The sequence below is a fragment of the Gobio gobio genome (genome assembly GCF_949357685.1).
Source record: "Gobio gobio genome assembly, chromosome: 6".
NCBI lineage: Eukaryota > Metazoa > Chordata > Actinopteri > Cypriniformes > Gobionidae > Gobio > Gobio gobio.
In genome coordinates, this window is record NC_137102.1 from 32,538,490 (window position 1) to 32,559,019 (window position 20,530).

The window sequence follows — 20,530 nt, forward strand, 5'->3', positions numbered from 1 at the left end:
GACCTACCATATTTCGCCGAACACACCCTTTGATAATATTAGTCCCATGCTAATCGCCATCTCTGTGATTTGGACGGTCGTATATAACTTTTGCAAGGTTTTTGTTTCCTGTGAGCATTTGTATCCACATTTTGCGAAGAATGAAGGCTGCATTCATAACGCGCACCGTTATAAATCCCTGTGCGGCTGTGCACATTATACTTTAGAATTAGAGCCAATTTGGGAGCGAATTGCTTGAAAGGTGTGTTCAATATTATTATTAATGAAAAACACAAAAACAGAACAATACAATGACAAGCTCGCTTAAATGGGCGCATTTACATTTAGCTTTAATCTTCTGCATTCATATTGTCAGTTCCTCACTCTTGTGATAAATGAAATCTCCTGCTGCTGGTCTGTGCTCAGTTCAGTTTTTAATTGTAACTTCTGTTCTCTAACTGAACTATTTTTATTACTAGGTTATACAAAATCAAAACGACGGTGGACAAGTGATGTAGCTAACCGGTGTAACACCGACTATCGCAACCAGAGGCGAACCAACATTGATTGGGGGCCCCAGGCAAAATTAATCAATGAGGCCCTATTTAAAAAATTGTTTAATACAGCCTATCTTCATTATCTAATTTTTCAACATACAAAAAGTAGTCAAAACACATAACAAAACCAAAAAAAAATTTGTTTAATTTTTATAACAAAAATAAAAAAAACTAAATAAAAATGTCAATCTTCATAAGAGAAGATACAATACAATATCTTCAATAACACAGAACAACCGTCATATTTATAACCAATTGTCACCTTAAAAACGGTGCTTTGTGTGGTGGTGACAGGAACAAGAAATTATCCGACATATAGAAATATGGTTATCATTTTAATCCCTTTATTTTATTAGTTTATCAACTAGCCTATGTTAACTCAAACTAATTTAATGTAGAAGAGCTGAATATACTTATTAGCCTACTAATTAAATATGTTTTTTCTTGCTAGAAGCTTTTGTTTTTATTTTACTGATTATGAACACGAATTAATCATGACAAACCAAATTACTTTTAATTTGTAGGCTATTAATTAGGCTATAGCCTACCATTGATGAAAGCTGATACCAAGGTATTTAGGCCTATAATTATAATATTTATTTTATTCATTAAAATCATGATTATATAATTTTTTTATCGAAAGTAGGCCTAAGGTTAATGATTAGAGGCCTGTGAAATCCATTAATAATAAATAATAAAAAAATATATATACATTTCAAATTCCGCTAATTTTTCCCTCTAATTCCGTCTTCATTTTTCTGGATTCCGTTTTTTGGACTCCATTTTAATGGTTAAATATTTTTTTTGTAATAAAAAAAGCATGTCTAATTAATTTAAATAATGAAACCTATCAATTTAACAAAAATGACATCTTTAGTGCCTTATGAAATAGCCTGTTTTCCCCCATCCAATTCCGTTTCATTTTTCAAAGACATGAAATATTAATTTAATTTAAAATTGAATCATATGAAATTAAACAGTTTTTTGTCAATGTACTGCACTGAGCTTTATTGATAAAATTAAAACATGGAATAGAACGTGATAATTCCTTAAAAATATAAGTTTTGATAATATTTTATTAGTAGTAGCCTATTATTACATTGAGACTTGTCTAAATTTTACTGTACAACAGTAATATATTTCTGTCAAATTAAAACAAACTTTTATTTTGACGGGTGGCCGTTTTCTCAAATGAACGGTAAAAATGTTCAAGAAGTTACTGTCAGAGCGGTTCATGTCAGGCTACAAACCATGAGGCTGAAAACACAGCGAGTGCTACAGTGTGTGTGAGAACCCGCGTAATAAAACCTAAGTGCAAACATTACCGCTTTAATGTCCATAGGACTATTATAGCCTGAGAGAGCCGGAAGTTGATTTGTTGCCCCTACCAGTTTAGAATAGCATATTTTAAAATGGGTAAAGAAAAGAAAAAACGGAAAAATATTTTTAAATGGTGGTTTTATTAACCTGTTTTAAACATGTGTATAAACAGTCTAATGCAAATTAGATTTATTTTTAAAATAAGCCTACACATTATTAATTTATTGTTCATTTTATTTAACATTTTTACATAAAACAAGAATTGAACAACAATTTTAAATGTCTACTCATTTGTCCATTTTAACATGGTTTTTTAAAACATTTAAAAAAAATGTAATAAAATAGCTGTGAGATTTAGTCACTTATCAGGTCAAAAATCAGTCTACAGTGCATAAAAAAAACGGATAGTCCACTTTTGCGCGGCAAATACACCATAATAAAAAATTGAGCAAAATGTCGCCGCCGAACAAGAAAAAATGCAGACAGTATTCCCTTGAATACCTCAATTACGGTGTCATACCTTCTCCCACCAATGCGCAGCTTCCGATGTGTTTATTGTGTGAACAAGTTTTTTCAAATGAAGCCATGAAACCTTCACGTCTGAAGGAGCACCTTATGAAGATTCACCCAGACAAGGCAGATAAGGACCGTCCGTTCTTCCAGGCCTTAAAGGACAAACACGGTAGAAGAACCATCAGCAGTCTCTTCGCAAAGAATAGCAGTCAAAATGATAGTGGGCTAATAGCGTCTTATAACATCTCCCTGCTGATCGCCAAATGTGGACACCCATTCACAATTGGGGAAAAGTTGGTGCTTCCTGCCATTAAAGAGGTCATTTCTACCGTGATGGAGCGCGATCCCACACAGGTGCTGAAATCCATCCCACTCAGCAATGACACCGTGGCACGCAGGATAAATGAAATGGGCGCAGATACAGAGGAGCAGTTATGTGCCATCCTGCGGGACTCTCCATTCTGCCTTCAGCTGGACGAGACAACCACTGCTGACAACAACGCTCTGCTGATGGCCTATGTCCGTTATAGGGCCTCAAACAGTCACGAGATGGCTGAGGAATTTTTGTTTTCCAAGTATCTGGAAACCGACACCAAGGGCCAAACCATTTTTAACACGCTTTGTGCATATCTACAGGAGAAATCAATTCCAATCTCTAACATCCTCGCATGTGCCACTGATGGTGCCCCCGCTATGGTTGGCAGGTACCGTGGGTTCACCGCTCTGCTGAAGGAACAGGTGCCGCATATCCTCACAGTCCACTGTGTTTTGCACCGCCACAACCTTGTGGCCAAATGCACCAATCCAGTTCTCCATGAGTCTCTCAATATTGCAGTCAAAGCAATAAATAAAATAAAAGCCCATGCCCTGAATAACAGACTGTTCCGACAGCTGTGTCATGAAAATGATGAGACTTTTGAGCGGCTTCTTCTCCATACTGATGTCCGCTGGCTCTCAAAGGGAAACTGCCTTGCTCGTTTTTGTGAGCTGTTCGACAGCATCGTCGAGTTCCTGGAGGAGGTTGATGGAGCTCTCGGGGAAAAGGTTTCATCCAGCCGCTGCAACATCATGTACCTCGCAGACTTTTTTGAGAAAATGAACAATGTCACGTTAAAGCTCCAAGGAAACGACATCACGCTGGTCAAATCCAAGGCGGTTATCCACAGTCTCACCTCCAGGCTAGATCTCTACAGGCAGAGTATAGGCAGGAAGCAGTTTGCTCATTTCCCACAGCTGGCCAAGGTGATTTTTTTTTTCAGAAAGATATAATAGGCACACTATTAGCCATAATTAGCCTAATATATTTTATTTCCATGAATACCATATAATTGTAATGAATAGGCTATTATATCGAGTCTGAAAATACAGACCAGAGTCTGCACGGGTCCGATTTTGTAAATCCGCATCCGACCCGTTTTCCAACAACAGCACTAAATAAAATCCGCACCCAACCCGACCCCCTTAAAATAGAACTGACACCCGACCCGCTCCCGCAATAAAATCAGTTTAGCATATTAAGAGACCAAACTCAGGAAACATAAAAATACTGTACGATAGAACTGCTTGTGCTTGGTTTGTTACCACAGTTATCTGCGTGCTGAACTCAGCGATGAAGTTCCACATTTGCGGCTCCTCATGATCCATCTCGACGACTGCACGCAGTGCGGCCACAAATAAACTGATATGGATTTGAAATTATTTTATCAACTTGAAATATAGGCAAGGCATATTTTTGTATATGCATACTTTTAAGAACACATCTACAACATGCAAATATTTTTTATATAGGCCTATATTCGTTTGCACGTGACCGGTGTTTAGGCCCGTGTTTCTCCCTTGTCCGACCCGCACCCGTATCCGACACAGTAGGATGTTTTTCACCCCTTTCAGCAATATTCGCGGGTCACCCGTTGGGTATCCGCACCCGTGCATGACTCTGATACATACAAAGTCTAGTAGGCTAGGCTACGCATTGCCTTATAAATATAAATAAACATTTTAGTTAAATAAGAAGTAAAACAACAAATTCAAAAGTCAAAAAAAAAAAAAAAAGTCTAAAACTATTAATGGAGATAAAAGAACAATTTAACTGTAAAATAATACTCATTACAGGTGTCCGAGGCTCTTACCGATGACCTCCTCATAGTTTACACTGACCACCTGAGGATGGTTAAGGACGACATGGAGATCCGCTTCAGGGACCTCCTTAACCTTGATGTTCCCAGTTGGGTTGTGCAGCCCTTTCAAGTGGATGTGATCGATTGCGAGCCCGTCATTCAGGAGCATCTTGTCGACATCCAGTGCGATGACGAAGCCCAGGCTATTTTTCGCGCCTCTGGCTGGTGCAGCATGTGGCTCAAATATGCCCAGCGGTATCCGGCTCTCTGGCAAAAGATCAAGCTGCTGATTCTTGCTTTTCCAACAACATATCTCGTTGAGCAGGGATTCAGCCAGGTCATCCACATACAATCTAAGTACCGCAATCGCTTGGACTTGCCTGAATCAGGAGCACTACGGCTGAAACTAACGTCTCTGCAACCTGCCGTAAAGAAATTAGCAGAAAAACATTGTAGGGTTTTAGGGTTACATATTATATTTAAATAAAAAATTAGCTCAATAGGGAATTGTGGGTATTAATATTTAGGGATTTATGATTAATCATAACGGGTTATAATCTAATCACCAATCTCCAAGATGGGAATACCTCACCTCGGTATTTATGCAATATAATATATATATATATGGTTAACAATAATTTATTGTAATTAACTACAGATATATCTATATTAAATAATCACAGAATAACCTCAAGGGAGTTGATTCAAAATTCCTCTCCGTTCCGTTTAAAGGACGAGCGGAGGTTCCTTATCCACTCACCAGGTCTATTCTTCCTACCCAATTTTCGGGAAGTTTGTCCCTCTGGCCACAAAGGACAAACTTTCCGAGTTATGGTATTAATTAAAGCATTCAACGATGCTTATAAGAGCTCGTAGCTTAGATCTGACATTAAAGGGACTCGTGTTCCGTGAGCAAACAATGACAATCAAAACGTGAATATCATGGTTTTAATAAAGATTAATACTACGATTACATATGACTACATAAAGAATACATGTATTTACAGAATAGTGAAAAGTAAAGAGGAGGATGAGGGGAAGGGAAAGGAAAGGAAGGAGGGTAAGATCGTGTCCGATCCGACACCTTCCCAGACAAAACCATTGGAGCCAGCAAGAAATATCACCTTAAACAGGGGTACAATCTTTAAAACGCATCTAAATTTCGGTAGAATTGATACTTGCATGGTTTCTTGGTGTTGTGTAAAGCAAGATGCGTGCGTTGGCGTTTCTCAGCGAGTTTGCGCGATGAAGTGTTCTCTCCGTTTGGTTCTTCCAGAGCTTCGTTGGTCCGCGGGATTTTTAAAGGTGTCGTCTTGGAAGGGAAATTCATCTCGTCCAGCTAAGTGCGTCCGCTGACTGCGCCGCGGAGCGCGTCGATCTTCAAAGGAAACATCAGCTTGGCTGGACCGCGCCGGCTCGCAGGTCGAAAACCCGCGAGCCGCGCTGATGAGATGGGAGGAAAAGGAAATTTGTCTCGTCCGGGGTTCTTGCAAGATGACTGAGCACCGATATGCTTGTGTTACTGTCTTTTGAGATCCATTAAACTACGCCCACTTTCCCGGCGGCAACCAATCGTTGGTGTGAATTTCAGGCGGGAGAGAGTTTCTTTGTTCTGACTTTATTACTCAATGGAATGTTCTTGCCGGGAGCCAGAATTAGTAAAGTTTCGCTCAAAAAGGGCTAAACCTACTAAAAGGTACATCTCATAATCATCTACTTTGCACCACTGACTGGGACAAAGAAAGAGAAACCTTTAGACATCAAACATGCCTGTGTTTAAATGCATGAAAGACAGTGTATCTCTTTTACAGAGCCATTTTGAGCATTTAGGATTAACATCACACACACATACAAATATATACTTTGTGGTCAACATACATATAACACAAGGGTCATCACATATTTCTGGGATGGTTAAATTAAAGGCTAATATGAAGAGGAATACTTGTGTGTGTGTGTGTGTCTGTGTGTGTGTGTGTGTGTGTGTGTGTCTGTCTGTGTGTGTGATAGGAATCTATTTGAAGTTCCTCACAAGGTGATAACGGCACGGCCTGCGTTGTCTCTGCTGGTCGTAAGGGTGATAGTGCGGCCATTTGGCCAGCCTCAACTGGCACCACTACACTCATTTATATGCTAATACTAATTCATAGGCAGAGCTGTGCAAAAGATCTGCATCTCTGGTGTTTCTCGAACGACCCACCACTTTGATCTCATGTCAAGAGCGACTCCAGACGCTACAACATCAAGCACAGGGCTCACACTAATTTTCGCATCAATTTAGCTAATTCGAAAGTTCAAATGTGCTAAGAATGCTTCTTGTTTGCTGACTGGCTGTTTGCAGTACAGCTGCTGTTAATTCAATTTTGAATGTCAAATTTGTAACCGTTGCATTTTTTGGCTGCTCCTTGCTGATTGGCTGCTATTTGCAATAAGCCACATAATCAAATTTTGAATGTCAAATTTGTAACCGTTACATTTCATTAACACTGATATACATTGATTTATAATTTGAACCTCCGATTACTTTTTTGCACTCTGGGAAATTAGCCTATAATAATATTCCCACTGTCTATTAGCGGGTTCTAGCCTACTGCTTCACGGATTCCGGGCTTTCTCTGTCCGTGCAATATGCACATAGGTTACTGGAATGAGCTCGGATTTCTAGCGTATTTACTTGAATTTCTTAGGTAATATCTATGGGTTGACCCACTTCAAAGATGGCTAAAATCAGAATTCGAATGGACTGTGAATAAATCGAACTTGACGTGCGATGCCGCGCTGACTGACATTTGCGCATGAATCAGTCACGCACAGAGAAATATTGTTAAAGTTAAGTTAAAAAAATAAGTAAAACATTTTAACAAGCAGAATAATACAGCATCACAATGCAAATTTTTTAGCTATGTCTTTTAACAATTACAGGATTTTGAAAGACAAAAAGGTGAACTTTAACATGAACCATAATTGACTTTAACATTATGTCAGCTGTCACTTAACTTTGTGCGAGGCCTTGGTGAGGTGCGAGGCCACTTGACACAGCCCTTGCGACTCTGTGTGGAGGTAGGCCTACTGTGCTACCGACTCGAACCAGTCTGGGGCGTTCACCATTGCTTTTTTTGCGCGTGTAAATGTATCTTTACAGAAGCAATGCGCGTGTGGTGCGGCGCGCTAGTTATTCCAGGCACACCTATGCGAGATGAACACTCAACTTTTCAGAATGCCGGAAGTCAAGTGCACAGCAGGTCATGTGACTAAAACAAACCGATGATCAGCTTCAGCCTTTCCGTATAACAAGCTCGGCCGAACAGGTGATCATAGCTGAACACTAGGGCAGATTTTTATTTCTCTTCTCGCAAGCCCTTTTGGAAAGGAGAAAGCAGCGCGGCCGCGCTATCCACGTGTTCCACGCAAACACCCCTAATATAATGCCAATATAATCACTACTTATAGGTGTACCATAGTGATTCAGGATAAGACAAAAATACGGTTGGGAAAATGGATTCATGATGCACTCGCTCATTATATAAATTTTGTACATTTTAAATACAAAAAAGTTACGGATTTAATAATAATATTAATAATAAGAAGGACAATAATATTGTGAATAATATACATATTATTATTATTACAACAGAATAATAATAAGCATACATAGCTCTTTTTTGGTGTGTGTGTGTGTGTGTGTGTGTGTGTGTGTGTGTGTGTGTGTGTGTGTGTGTGTGTGTGTGTGTGTGTGTGTGTGTGTGTGTGTGTGTGTGTGTGGAGTGGGGTGGGGTGGGTGGCGGGGCGTTAAGGGACCTGGATAATGGATAGGGGGCGCTGGCCCAAAAAAGGTTGAGAACCACTGTACTAAGGGAACCAGCCTCTTGAGGCTGGCCTCGGGTGTCAACCGAAACTCATTCCCGACCCCCTGAAGCGGCTAACCGGCAGGGAGCAGTCGAGAACGTTTTTCGGTTAACGCACACGTTCGCTGCCCAGTCGCAAGTCCTACTGGAGGCGACGACGGCGGCGTGCGTGCGCGGGAAATCAGTGAGGCCCGAAGCGTCTTTGACGGCGGGAACACAGCACTGATTTCCCAAGAGCTCCTGGGGGAAAACGACCTCAGTCGCTCCTACCCGGGAGAGGGGGCTGGTTCACAAGTTAAACACGCTTGGGTGACAGAATTAAAGTATCCAATTTATCAAAGTCGGATAACACGACACTCAATTCCTCGGAATTAAATGCCATCATAATCACCAACCCCGTGCCAACTGAACTGAATGACAGGCTGAATAAAAATACATCTAACTCCTCAAAGTCAGATAATATTTTAATTGAATTCCTCAGAATTAAATGCAGCCACAATAAGGTGAAACAAAGTCTGAATGATAGGCTGAATATCTAACTCCTCAAAGTCAGATTATATTTTATTTAATTCCTCAGAATTAAATGTGGCCGTAATCATCAGACGAACTGTTTATTTGTATTTATATGGACTCATAAACCCCGCGTTGCCTCAGCAACGTGGTTCAAGCCGTCATAATACAATTGGCTTTCATCCCTCGAGAAAAAAAGCCAAACAGTTTCAAACAATACGGTGAAACATGGTCTGAATGACAGGCTGAATATCTAACTCCTCAGAGTCAGCTCATATTTCATTTAAATCCTCAGATTTAAATGCAGCCATCATCAGACGATACTGTTTTATCGTACTATACGGACTCGTAACCCACACGTTGCCTCAGCAACGTGGCTCAAGCCGTTAAGCCAACCAGTATCTCATGCACACCGATCGCGTGTGTTCACTTTAATTGCATATATAAGGAGTGCTTCATGACTTTGACTGCCTCGATGCTGAGCGCGTCTAATTCCTCAGAATCAGACCGCTGAAGCATCGGGTCCTCCGCCCCGGGGGAAGAAGCCGCAGCGCGGGCTTCCACACGGGAAAGGAGAACATCTGAACTGTCAGACAAAGACTGGGAAGATGCCTCAGCAGTCCCAAGTCCCGCTGACAGTCCATCCGTGAGCCCCATGACCGGCCTCGCCGCACCGCCTCGGCAGATGCGGGACCGATCCACAGGGCTCACGAGGCTGGCCTGTCTCACTGAACACGGCCAGCCGAGAGCGGAGCAGCCTGAGTGTCAGCTTTCATAATGCTCGTAAGCGGCTCCCTCGAGAGCCGCCCGAGTATGCTGAACACCCAGACACTGCACACACAGCAGGTGTGCATCCGAGCCCGACATGTAACGGGGACACAGATGCACACACTGCTTAAACTCTCTCACTTTCCAGTCGCCATTTCACACACACTTTCACTTTTTGACAAACAACAATAAATAGACAGACAGATTTCACACAGAGCGCTATGCTGAAGAGCGATAACTGCCATTACTATGCCTGGGCTCCCCTTATGTACCTTCCGGGTACGCCGTCATAGTTACGTCATGACGCAACACCAATCAGGATTGGCCTGATTTCATTCATACTTCAGACGCGCTGTTGCTTAGGGAGTGTCCCCAAATTCGTCGTTCCGATGCAGTGGGAGTTCCCTCGAAAGGGAACAAACAATATGGTACAAACAAGCAAACATGAAACTTAACGAAAAATAAAAAGGGAAGAAGAATTACCAAGGGAGGGAGAGAGAGAGAGAGAGACAGAGACAGAGAGAGAGAGACAGCTTCACAGTCCTTTCGCAAGAGCCCACAAGAAATTCATATTCCCGTGAACGGGAATAATTCAGACAACATTTTCCAAGCAGTTTGATTGTGAAATAGAATACTTGCATTACTACGGCTTCTCATGTAAGTGTCTGAGTTCGAATCGTCGGGGAAGTTCGCTAAGGATTTGCGAGTCCCAGGTGAGCTTCTTTGAAGTTTAGGAAAGTCGCTCCAGAAGTCTGCCGATTTCTCTCTCCGTGCGGGGAGGCCTTCTCTCAGGTTTGGGAAGACCAGGGTTGGTCTTCCCCTTCATGGCGAAATGCCAAGAGGTCCGTTCCTTGTAGTGGCGAAAATGCAAAGAGTTGATGGTCGGTTGCAGTTTTTATAGAGGGGAAGGCCGACGCCCAAAGAGTTCAACGCTCCAATCTGTTGCGGTGATACGATGACGCCTCGGATCTAATCAGCGTAACACACAGGCCCTTTGTTTAAGTATGATTTGATTAGACAAGTCACGAGGGCTGTGAGGTGTTCAGACTTTGGTCTATCCTGCCACATGACTGATTGAATCATTACTGTTACAGCAGCCACTACCATGTAGCAAATCTTGCACGTAGCATGTTTCTGCTCGTCGTCTAATTCCTCAAAGCCAAACTGTTCCCAGACAACGGAGTTGGTTTTGCCTTTTTTGCTCACCAAACGCTGCTGTAACTGCCCTCCTTCTGCCATCTTTACTCGCGCCGAGTTTTTAAATTCCAGCGGATGATATGCACATGAGTCACGAGACTCATGACCTGAGAGAGTTTGTGGCTTCGGGAGGGGCGGAGGGGCGGATGTGCGCGTGCGCATGCGCGTTTCATACAGAAGGCAAGACAAAATAAGAGTGTTCTTGCAAAACTGAACATGGCAAAATGATCGTTTTTTTCTCGATTGTACTATTTTGGTGATCGTTGGGAGCCGAAATCGAAATTGAAATTCAATTAATTGCACAGCCCTAGGATTCGCACAACGGCTTGTCCTGAAAGATGGATTTAAAAACAGAAGCTGTTGACGGGACACAACCTGTAAGTATGATTTATTTTTCATCGATGTGTTTTCCTGTAATAGTTTGTATTGTTATTTGTATGTTGTAGCAAGGAAGTAAACAAATGACAACGCTGTTTGTCTCTGCAAACCAATGTTAAATGCTCATTCATACTTAACGTTATCTGACAAACCCCTAACGTTACAAACTTTTTTTAAATATCAACAGCGAACTTGGAATTAGTGTAAATTATTCTTTGATTAGAGCTTTTATATATTGTTTATCTACATGCTTGTTTATCTACGGGCATGCTAAACATGGTTCTGTGTTTGATTTGGCTACTATAGTAAAGCCAATGTTTAGTGTTCGTTTTGGGTTAATAGTTCTTGCGACAGATATTTGGCTATAATCGTTCTAAAAATACAAAAGTTGTCAGGACTCCTGGGTGATTTATTGTGTGTGTATGTATTTCTTACCTGTTGGTGGTGGTTCCTCACGGGTTCACTAGCTCCTCCCTCTCGTTTTTGGTAATTGTTCACCTGTCGTGTCTCATCAGCTGTTTCCTTTTTAGTGCACGTTGTCCTGTCTCTCGTTGTGCGCTCATTGTCTGGGTTGGTCTCAGTCACGCTGTCCTAGTCCAAGTCGGTTGTTCTTCCTGTCTATTCTCAGTTCTTCAGGTTCGGTCGCAGGCATCTGGAGGCTCGTCTTAGCCCAGAGTTCACACACCTGTGGATACGCGAACTTGACTTCGAGTGAACTGTACTCTGGTTTCGGGTGTTACTGGTGCGCTTCGTTTTTAGGCGAGATCCAGTCTCATCCAAGTTCGGTGAGCTGCCTTTTCTAGTAGGCTTTGGTTTTCCTCCTGTCCAGTATATGGACGCTATCGGCAGTCACCTGTCGAGTGAGGATTTCTTTCCGGTCTCCGACCAGGGTGGATTACGTCGCTGGACGCCGTATGAGGTCGTTGTTCCTCGGACTGTGACTTTTGTGCTGTATCTGACCCTCTCTTTACTCCTCTATTAAACTTTGTGAACTTGCATCTGGCTCCGAGACTTATTCTGACAGAATGAGCGCACCAACGATGGAGTCAGCGAGTTCGGAGAGTTCGGAGTCGGTGTACGCCGCACTTCATCAACAGGGAGTGGTCATTGAACAGCATTCATCTCTGTTGAATGGAGCTTCCAGAGATTTTCGTGTACTGTCTGAACAATTTACTGAGCTCAGTACACGGGTAGACCAGATTGTTTCCCAGGTCGGTGAGCGTTTTTCTTCTGCACCGGTTGAAAGTGCACCTGCAGACCGCGAGCCACACGCGGCGACACCCCCGTCCTTCGACGGCGACCCCAACTCATGCCGGGATTTCTTGCAGCAGTGTTCCCTTGTCTTTGCGCTTCAGCCACGGCGGTTCGCCGCTTCATCGTCTAAAGTGGCGTATGTATTGACACTTCTCACCGGAAGGGCAAGACAGTGGGGAATGGCTGTATGGGGAGCTAGGGCTCCGTGCACGGCTTCGTTTGAGGCTCTCGAAACGGAGATGTTGAGTTTATTTGATCGGTCGCTTCGTGGGGACATGGCAGCAGCCGAGCTAGTGAGACTACTGCAACGGACCTCTTCCGTCACGGATTAAGCCATCGCGTTCAAGACGCTAGCCATCACCTGCGGCTGGAATGACGCTGCATTACGGGCTCAGTTTATCGAGGGTCTCAACCCTGAGATTCAGGATGAGATCGCTGCATGGGATCTGCCGACATCTCTAGAGACGGCGATCGACCTGGCGTTGAGGATCGAGACACGCCACCGTCAACGTGACATCCGCCGGTCGTTTCATCATTCCGCCGTTTCTGAGTCGGAGGAATTCACCGCATCTTCTCTGCAAGAGGAGGGAACCATGCAACTGGGCAAGCTTCGTCTGACCGTCACTGAAAGACATCGTCGTCTGGTCTGTGGTTTGTGCTTGTATTGCGGTAAGGCGGGGCATATTGCCGCTGCGTGTACGGTAAAGAGAGACCACCCGCCATTGACTTCGAGAGTTTCGGTGGGCGTGTCGTCATTGAAGTATCCCGTGAGCTGTACCACACTTCCAGTAATTATTAACTATAAACAGTCTTTTCATTCCCAGGCGTTGCTGGATTCTGGTGCGGAGGCGAGCTTTCTGGATGCCGGGTTGGCCGAATCATGGAATATTCCTATTATTCCTCTATCTTCTTCTCTCTCCGCTTGGACTTTAAAGGGACAGCATATGGCTGTTATCACCCATCGCACTCCCCCTGTGAGTTTGTTTGTCTCTGGCAATCATCGTGAGGAGATCGAATTCTATTTATTGGAACATTCCCAATTGCCGGTCATCTTAGGGCATGATTGGTTGACCAAACATAATCCTCACGTTGATTGGCAGAACGGTGTTGTGTTATCGTGGAAGTCTTCGTGTCATGTTTCATGTCTCGGTCCTGCTCCTTCTTCTGTTGTGTGTTCTACTTTTCAGGTTCCGGATGTTGATCTCTCGGGAGTTCCGGCGGAGTACTCTGATCTGTGTCGGGTGTTCAGTAGAGCTCGGGCCACTTCCCTGCCTCCCCACCGGTCGTATGATTGCGAAATCAAACTTCTCTCAGGCACTTCTCCGCCTAAGGGTCGCATATTTTCCCTATCTAAACCAGAGAGAGAGGCTATGGATAAGTACATTAACGAATCTCTTAATGCCAGTCTCATCCGCCGCTCCTCGTCTCCAGCTGGCGCTGGATTTTTCTTTGTCCGTGCATTGATTATAGAGGGCTGAATGACATTACTGTTAAGAATAAGTACCCCTTGCCTTTAATGTCATCAGCGTTCGAGTTATTACAGGGAGCGCACGTGTTTACCAAGTTAGATCTGCGCAACGCTTATCACTTGGTACGTATCAAAGAGGGCGATGAGTGGAAGACAGCCTTTAATACACCATCAGGGCACTGGGAATACTGCGTTCTTCCGTTCGGCCTTTGTAACGCACCGGCTGTCTTCCATACCATGGTCAATGAAGTGCTGGGTGACATGATTAACAAGTTTGCCTTTGTGTATCTCGATGACATTCGCATGTTTTCTCCCTCTATGCAGATACACACCCAGCATGTTCGCCAGGTTTTACAACGGCTGTTAGAGAATCAGCTCTTTGTTAAGGCGGAGAAGTGCGAGTTCCACAAGGAGTCGGTTTCGTTTCTGGGTTTTGTTATAGCCGAAGGAGAGATTCGTCCCGATCCCGCTAAAGTTAAAGCGGTCGCCGATTGGCCAGTGCCCGACACTCGTAAAGAGCTTCAGCGATTTCTGGGTTTCGCCAACTTTTATCGGCGTTTCATCAGAAATTTTGGCCAGATCGCTAAACCTCTTACCGCTCTCACCTCCTCTAAAGTGGGTTTCTGCTGGAATAAGGAAGCTCAGGAAGCCTTTGATGAATTAAAGTCCCGTTTCATTTCTGCGCCTGTTCTTTCTATTCCTGATGCGGCTAAACAATTTATAGTGGAAGTGGATGCATCTGATGTCGGGGTAGGCGCCGTTTTATCTCAGCGATCTTCTGTTGACGAGAGAGTGCATCCGTGCGCTTTTTTCTCTCATCGGTTGAGCCCAGCGGAACGAAATTACGACATAGGTAATCGGGAGCTGCTGGCGGTTAGACTCGCTCTGGGTGAGTGGCGTCACTGGTTGGAGGGAACCTCGGAACCCTTTCTGGTCTGGACGGATCATAAGAATTTGGAGTATATCCGTTCAGCCAGAAGATTAACATCTAGACAGGCTCGCTGGGCACTTTTCTTTGAGCGTTTTAACTTCTCTCTCTCGTACCGGCCAGGGTCTAAGAACACCAAACCTGACGCTCTCTCCCGTCTGTTCGAGGATTCCGGTGCTGAGCGGACAGAGACCATTCTCCCGGAGGGGAGAGTGGTCGGTGCCCTCGTGTGGGGAATCGAGCAGTGGGTGAGAGAGGCCGGCCGAGAGGGAGAGGTTCCGGAGAGGTGTCCGGTGGGTCGTCTATGGGTTCCTGAGCGTTTACGTTCCGATGTCATCCGGTGGGGTCACGAATCCAAGTTTGTTGGCCATCCGGGAATTCGGAGAACGTTGGCTGCCATTCGTCAACGTTTTTGGTGGTCTTCCATGACCTCGGACGTCAGACAGTTTGTATTAGCCTGTTCAGTTTGTGCTTGTAATAAAGCTTCTAATCAACCTCCCGCTGGACTGCTTGAATCTTTGCCCGTCCCCTCCCGCCCCTGGTCTCATATAGCCCTTGATTTTGTCACCGGCTTACCGGCGTCTAATGGTAACACTGTCGTTTTGACTGTGGTGGATCGTTTCTCTAAAGCGGTTCATTTTATTCCCCTACCCAAACTTCCTTCTGCCAAGGAGATGGCTCAGGTTTTGATTGAGCACGTCTTTCGGTTACACGGTATTCCGACTGATGTAGTTTCAGATAGGGGTCCTCAGTTTATCTCTCGGTTTTGGCAGGAGTTTTGTAGACAGATCAGTGCTACAGCCAGCCTGTCTTCTGGTTATCATCCGCAGTCCAACGGGCAATGTGAACGGGCTAATCAGGATCTCGGTCGAACGCTTCGCTGTCTGACGTCTAAATATCCGAACTCTTGGTGCCAACAGCTTCCTTGGGTCGAGTATTCTCATAATTCTCTTCCCGTCGCATCTACTAATTTGTCTCCGTTTGAATTGTCTATCTGTTATCAACCTCCCCTTTTCCCATCACAAGAGCCCGACGCAGCGGTTCCGTCTGCTTTAGCTTTCGTGCGCAGGTGCAAACGCACTTGGAGGAGAGCTAAGACACTTTTATTACAGAACGTCAGACGAACCAAGGCTGCGGCTGACCGTCACCGGCGACCTCCACCCCGTTATGTGTGTGGACAAAGGGTATGGCTTTCTACCAAGGATCTGCCTCTCCGTGAGCCTTCTCGTAAGCTGGCTCCTCGATTCATTGGGCCATACAGTATATCTAAGGTCATTAATCCGGTAGCGGTCAATGCTGGGTTCCGGCTCGGGATATACTGGATCCTGGCCTGATCGAGGACTTCCGTCGGCGACAGGGTGAGTCTCCTCCATGCCCGTCCGGTGCCGGCCATGGGGGGGGGATACTGTCAGGACTCCTGGGTGATTTATTGTGTGTGTTTGTATTTCTTACCTGTTGGTGGTGGTTCCTCACGGGTTCACTAGCTCCTCCCTCTCGTTTTGGTAATTGTTCACTTGTCGTGTCTCATCAGCTGTTTCCTTTTTAGTGCACGTTGTCCTGTCTCTCGTTGTGCGCTCATTGTCTGGGTTGGTCTCAGTCACGCTGTCCTAGTCCAAGTCGGTTGTTCTTCCTGTCTATTCTCAGTTCTTCAGGTTCGGTCGCAGGCATCTGGAGGCTCGTCTTAGCCCAGAGTTCACACACCTGTGGATACGCGAACTTGACTTCGAGTGAACTGTACTCTGGTTTCGGGTGTTACTGGTGCGCTTCGTTTTTAGGTGAGATCCAGTCTCATCCAAGTTCGGTGAGCTGCCTTTTCTATTAGGCTTTGGTTTTCCTCCTGTCCAGTATATGGACGCTATCGGCAGTCACCTGTCGAGTGAGGATTTCTTTCCGGTCTCCGACCAGAGTGGATTACGTCGCTGGACGCCGTATGAGGTCGTTGTTCCTCGGACTGTGACTTTTGTGCTGTATCTGACCCTCTCTTTACACCTCTATTAAACTTTGTGAACTTGCATCTGGCTCCGAGACTTATTCTGACAAAAGTAGCAGTCACTATAGATCCGCAGTCTTTACTCAAAAAATCCCTTTGAGGACTGTAGTAGGCTAACAAAAACAATAAAAAACAAAACATTCTGAAACTTCGTTTAACAGCCGTTCTTGAACAGGTTCTGCTCGATCATCTTCACAAAAAATGTTTGGGTCCGATTCGGGCTCAAATTGGTATGGTTTTATTGACGCCATTGTTTCTAATACTACCAAAGCACAGACTACCGGTAAAGGTAAGGGGCGTGACGTTTCCGACAAACGTGCACTAGGCATTTAGCGAATCACAACACATTGGGCCAGCAAACCAATCAGAGCCCATTGCGTATTTTTGAGGGACCAGCTTCATTGAACCCGGAAACCATCAGACCGTTTTTACAAGGAGGGACAGAGCAGTGTAGAATAAAGGTAAAATATATGAAAAAGAATGCAATTTTTTAAAAACGCAGCATGAACACATGTTACAGTACACCCCACAAACACAATCAAGCCTTCGAAAGAATGTGTTTTACCACCCCTTTAAAAAAAATCTGAAAATCGACATTAGTCATTTGGGGAAAGTTCAATTAAAGGATCCAACTCACCACTGCGAAGCCAGGTCTCCGCTATAAATAACCAATCCAAGTCTTGTGACTTGAAAAATCATTTAAGATGAAAGTTTTATTATGAAGAGATCTCGCGTTTAACATAGGCAGCTTAGTAACGCAAGGAATTTCTTCAGAAGATATGATCGAAGGCTTCGCATAATCCAGTGACTGGAGATTTATTAGATTGGTGCCTCTTTTGATGATCTGTGGCCGCGCTGTAGCGCAAGCAGATTTAGCCACATCTGGTAGGATGGGCAGTAGACAGGTGTATCGGGGGACCGTAGTGTGCTGAAGAGAGAGGTTTTTATCCCGTCCATCAACTCCACGCAGATCGCAAGAGCCAGATGTGGATGTGTGCAAGGATCTTTTAATCCTGACCAAAATACCAGCCCGTTTTCCACGCTTTCGATGGCGTCTTTTCCGATGAAATGAACAGCCGACATGGCAAACCGCCTTCGGAAACGCTGTGGAAAACTGGGTGTAGAAGAATTTCCCTCCATTCGGATACCGAGCACACATATCCATGACAGTGAATTGTATATCAAGGAGGGTTTGGCGATCATAGGAAAGCAAGGTACTGAATCCTTGAGCACACAAACACATAGATACAACAAAAACATACAGAAAAAGCAACAGAGGGCCAGAGCGAAGGCAGGCCAACAACCACAATGGCACCATCTTAGGGTGAAATAACAGATATAACTGGTAAATAACCAGATTATTTTCATCCTACTTAGAGAAAAAACGCATGTCGATGTTTAGTCACTGGTCTGATTTACTGCCACACAGACAAAGAACATGACTACATGAATCATCGCATTTCAGATCAGGCATTAGAATGAACACAGTTAATGACATGTTGCATTACTGTTGAACCCAATCACTGCACAATATTTTGTAATCCTCAACAGCATGTTTATTACTTTGTAGCTCAAAGGTTTAACACTAGGTCTATGTTATATGTGCAAATTGGTGGGCGGGGCTAAACAGGCAGTGATGAAGTAGGCGTTGAAATTCTTCTGCTGAGGCGGTGCTTGCCTCCCTTTGATGTCATAGATCCCCACTTTGAAAAACCTGTCGTTTGTTGGGCCTGGTGTCTATAAAAGCTTTTCTTTGACTAACAAGGACGTTTTCAGCTCTGAAACTTACAGGATATTCTTATATTAACATGACCTTTTATATATCAAAAGCTCAAGGGAAATTTCTCAATTCATCACCCCTTTCATGTTTAATAACAGATGACAGTAAAAGCAAAATCCCAGTAAAAGAGATTCATCGTATATTTAACTGCCCATATTTGAATATTTGTCATAATAACAACACTATGAATTCAAACTAACTTAAATTATTTCACTCATTAACATGCACAGACCCTCCCGGGTCCCCCACGCTTGAAATTGTCTCGGGGGCTTCCCCCTCTGTAGAAATTAGAAATTAGAAAACATAGTATTACCACTGACTATAAAACAAACCCTTATGAAATGTCCCTTTTAATATAAATAAGTATGTGTGTTGTGTATCGTGTGTTGCCCTGTTGCCCCTCAAAGCAATAGCTCAGTGGTCTCTGTGGTCTTCGTATTTAAGACAATACACATTTCTGGCAATTACTAGAATGCTCATTTACATATGGTACAATTTATGAGGACATGAGTATAGGTATCTATGACAAAATAAAAACAAAAACTATTATCTCCCAATAGATATTGAGGCAGAGAGCGGAAAAATGATGGGTAGGGAATGAGAAAAAGAGGGAGAGAATAACAAAGAAACTCTGAAGTCATCTGTTTATTGGGAGAGCTTGGACTTTGAGCTCTGATAATAATCAACCATTAACTGGCAAGCCATAAAACCATAAAGATATATGACCCACAAAATACTGTCCTAACTGTTGAAACCAGGTTACAGTGAAACCAACGAGAGATACATTAGAGAGAGATAATTAAGAGAGATAATTTTCTAACAAAAAAGTTAACTAAGAATTAACTTATTGCATAAACCTGTTCAAACTTTCAGGACCAGAAAAACTCTTCTAACTAAGAGTTACCACATACTTACTTAAAAACTCTTGAAGCATAATCCTGGAGCTGATTCCTGTTGTAAATTAACTTACTGTGTGCACTAACACACTGATGTACACTGGGGAGCATTTGAATTGTTCATCAATATGACAGCAAAGACCATTAGTATTGTGTCCTAGCAAAACCAGTCCACGAAATGTAGTTCAATGAGACAATATTTTCCAATATTTTGCTATATTGTCTGAATTGATGTGGTCTCTATTTGGAATGTTTTTCTGTGTGAAACAAACTCTGCATCCCATATAAGCACGTCCTGGCAACTTTTGTCATTAAGTAATGTCCAGGGGATTATCCAGTGAGCTATCCCATCCATAAAGGTTTTTTTTTTTTTTCAGTTCCCCCGAGTCACTGGCAAGGACATTTCAGTTTCTCTTTTAATTTATAACTACACTCACTATGCTTACAATAGTAATGTAATTCAATTCAATACCACTAGCACCAGTATTACACCCATATGAGAGTTATCTGAAAAACACTTATTTGTAGTAAGTGCACCTTTCTATAGTTTTCCACTGAATTGGTGACTGAGTGTGTAAAGTTGAGTGTGTTATCCTTGCAATGGACTCCAGGTTAGGAAAATGGATGGATGGATAGATAATTTGGTGAATAAGACAGCCAGTCGTACTTTCAATATACTCACAGAAAGAGAATCCAATCATATGATAACTATACATGCTAATGGTGTGACTAGATTAAATGTGTGTCTCACCATACAAAACGATCACACCCATCATCATCATCAACAACATCATCATGAGCTGAGTGGGTTCTTGGGTGTGGCGATGGCTTTATGACCCTCCACAAAGGTTAAAGTCCTGCGGTTCAAAGGAAGAACAATTCAAACTCAGCTATCAGGAGCAGAGACAGGGTCACAGGACTGCTCTACGGACTCTTCCTTGAGTTTGGATTCTAGCACATTATTCTAGCCTATAATTTTTTGTATTTCTTGCATCATCTATTTCACTCACTTTGTGTGCGAAGGGTAAAA

At 43.4% G+C, this 20,530-nt stretch overlaps 1 protein-coding gene across 1 annotated transcript; it reads left to right on the forward strand.

Moving 5' to 3' along the window:
• Window positions 1-2,441: 2,441 nt before the first annotated feature.
• On the forward strand, window positions 2,442-11,899 carry LOC307128533 (zinc finger BED domain-containing protein 5-like; the record flags this gene model as incomplete). The annotated part of the gene is made up of 3 exons (XM_079820446.1): window positions 2,442-3,611; window positions 4,482-4,913; window positions 11,813-11,899. The coding sequence occupies 3 exons, from the start codon at window positions 2,442-2,444 to the stop codon at window positions 11,897-11,899; spliced, it is 1,689 nt and encodes a 562-aa protein (XP_079676572.1).
• Between the last annotated feature and the right edge of the window lie 8,631 nt (window positions 11,900-20,530).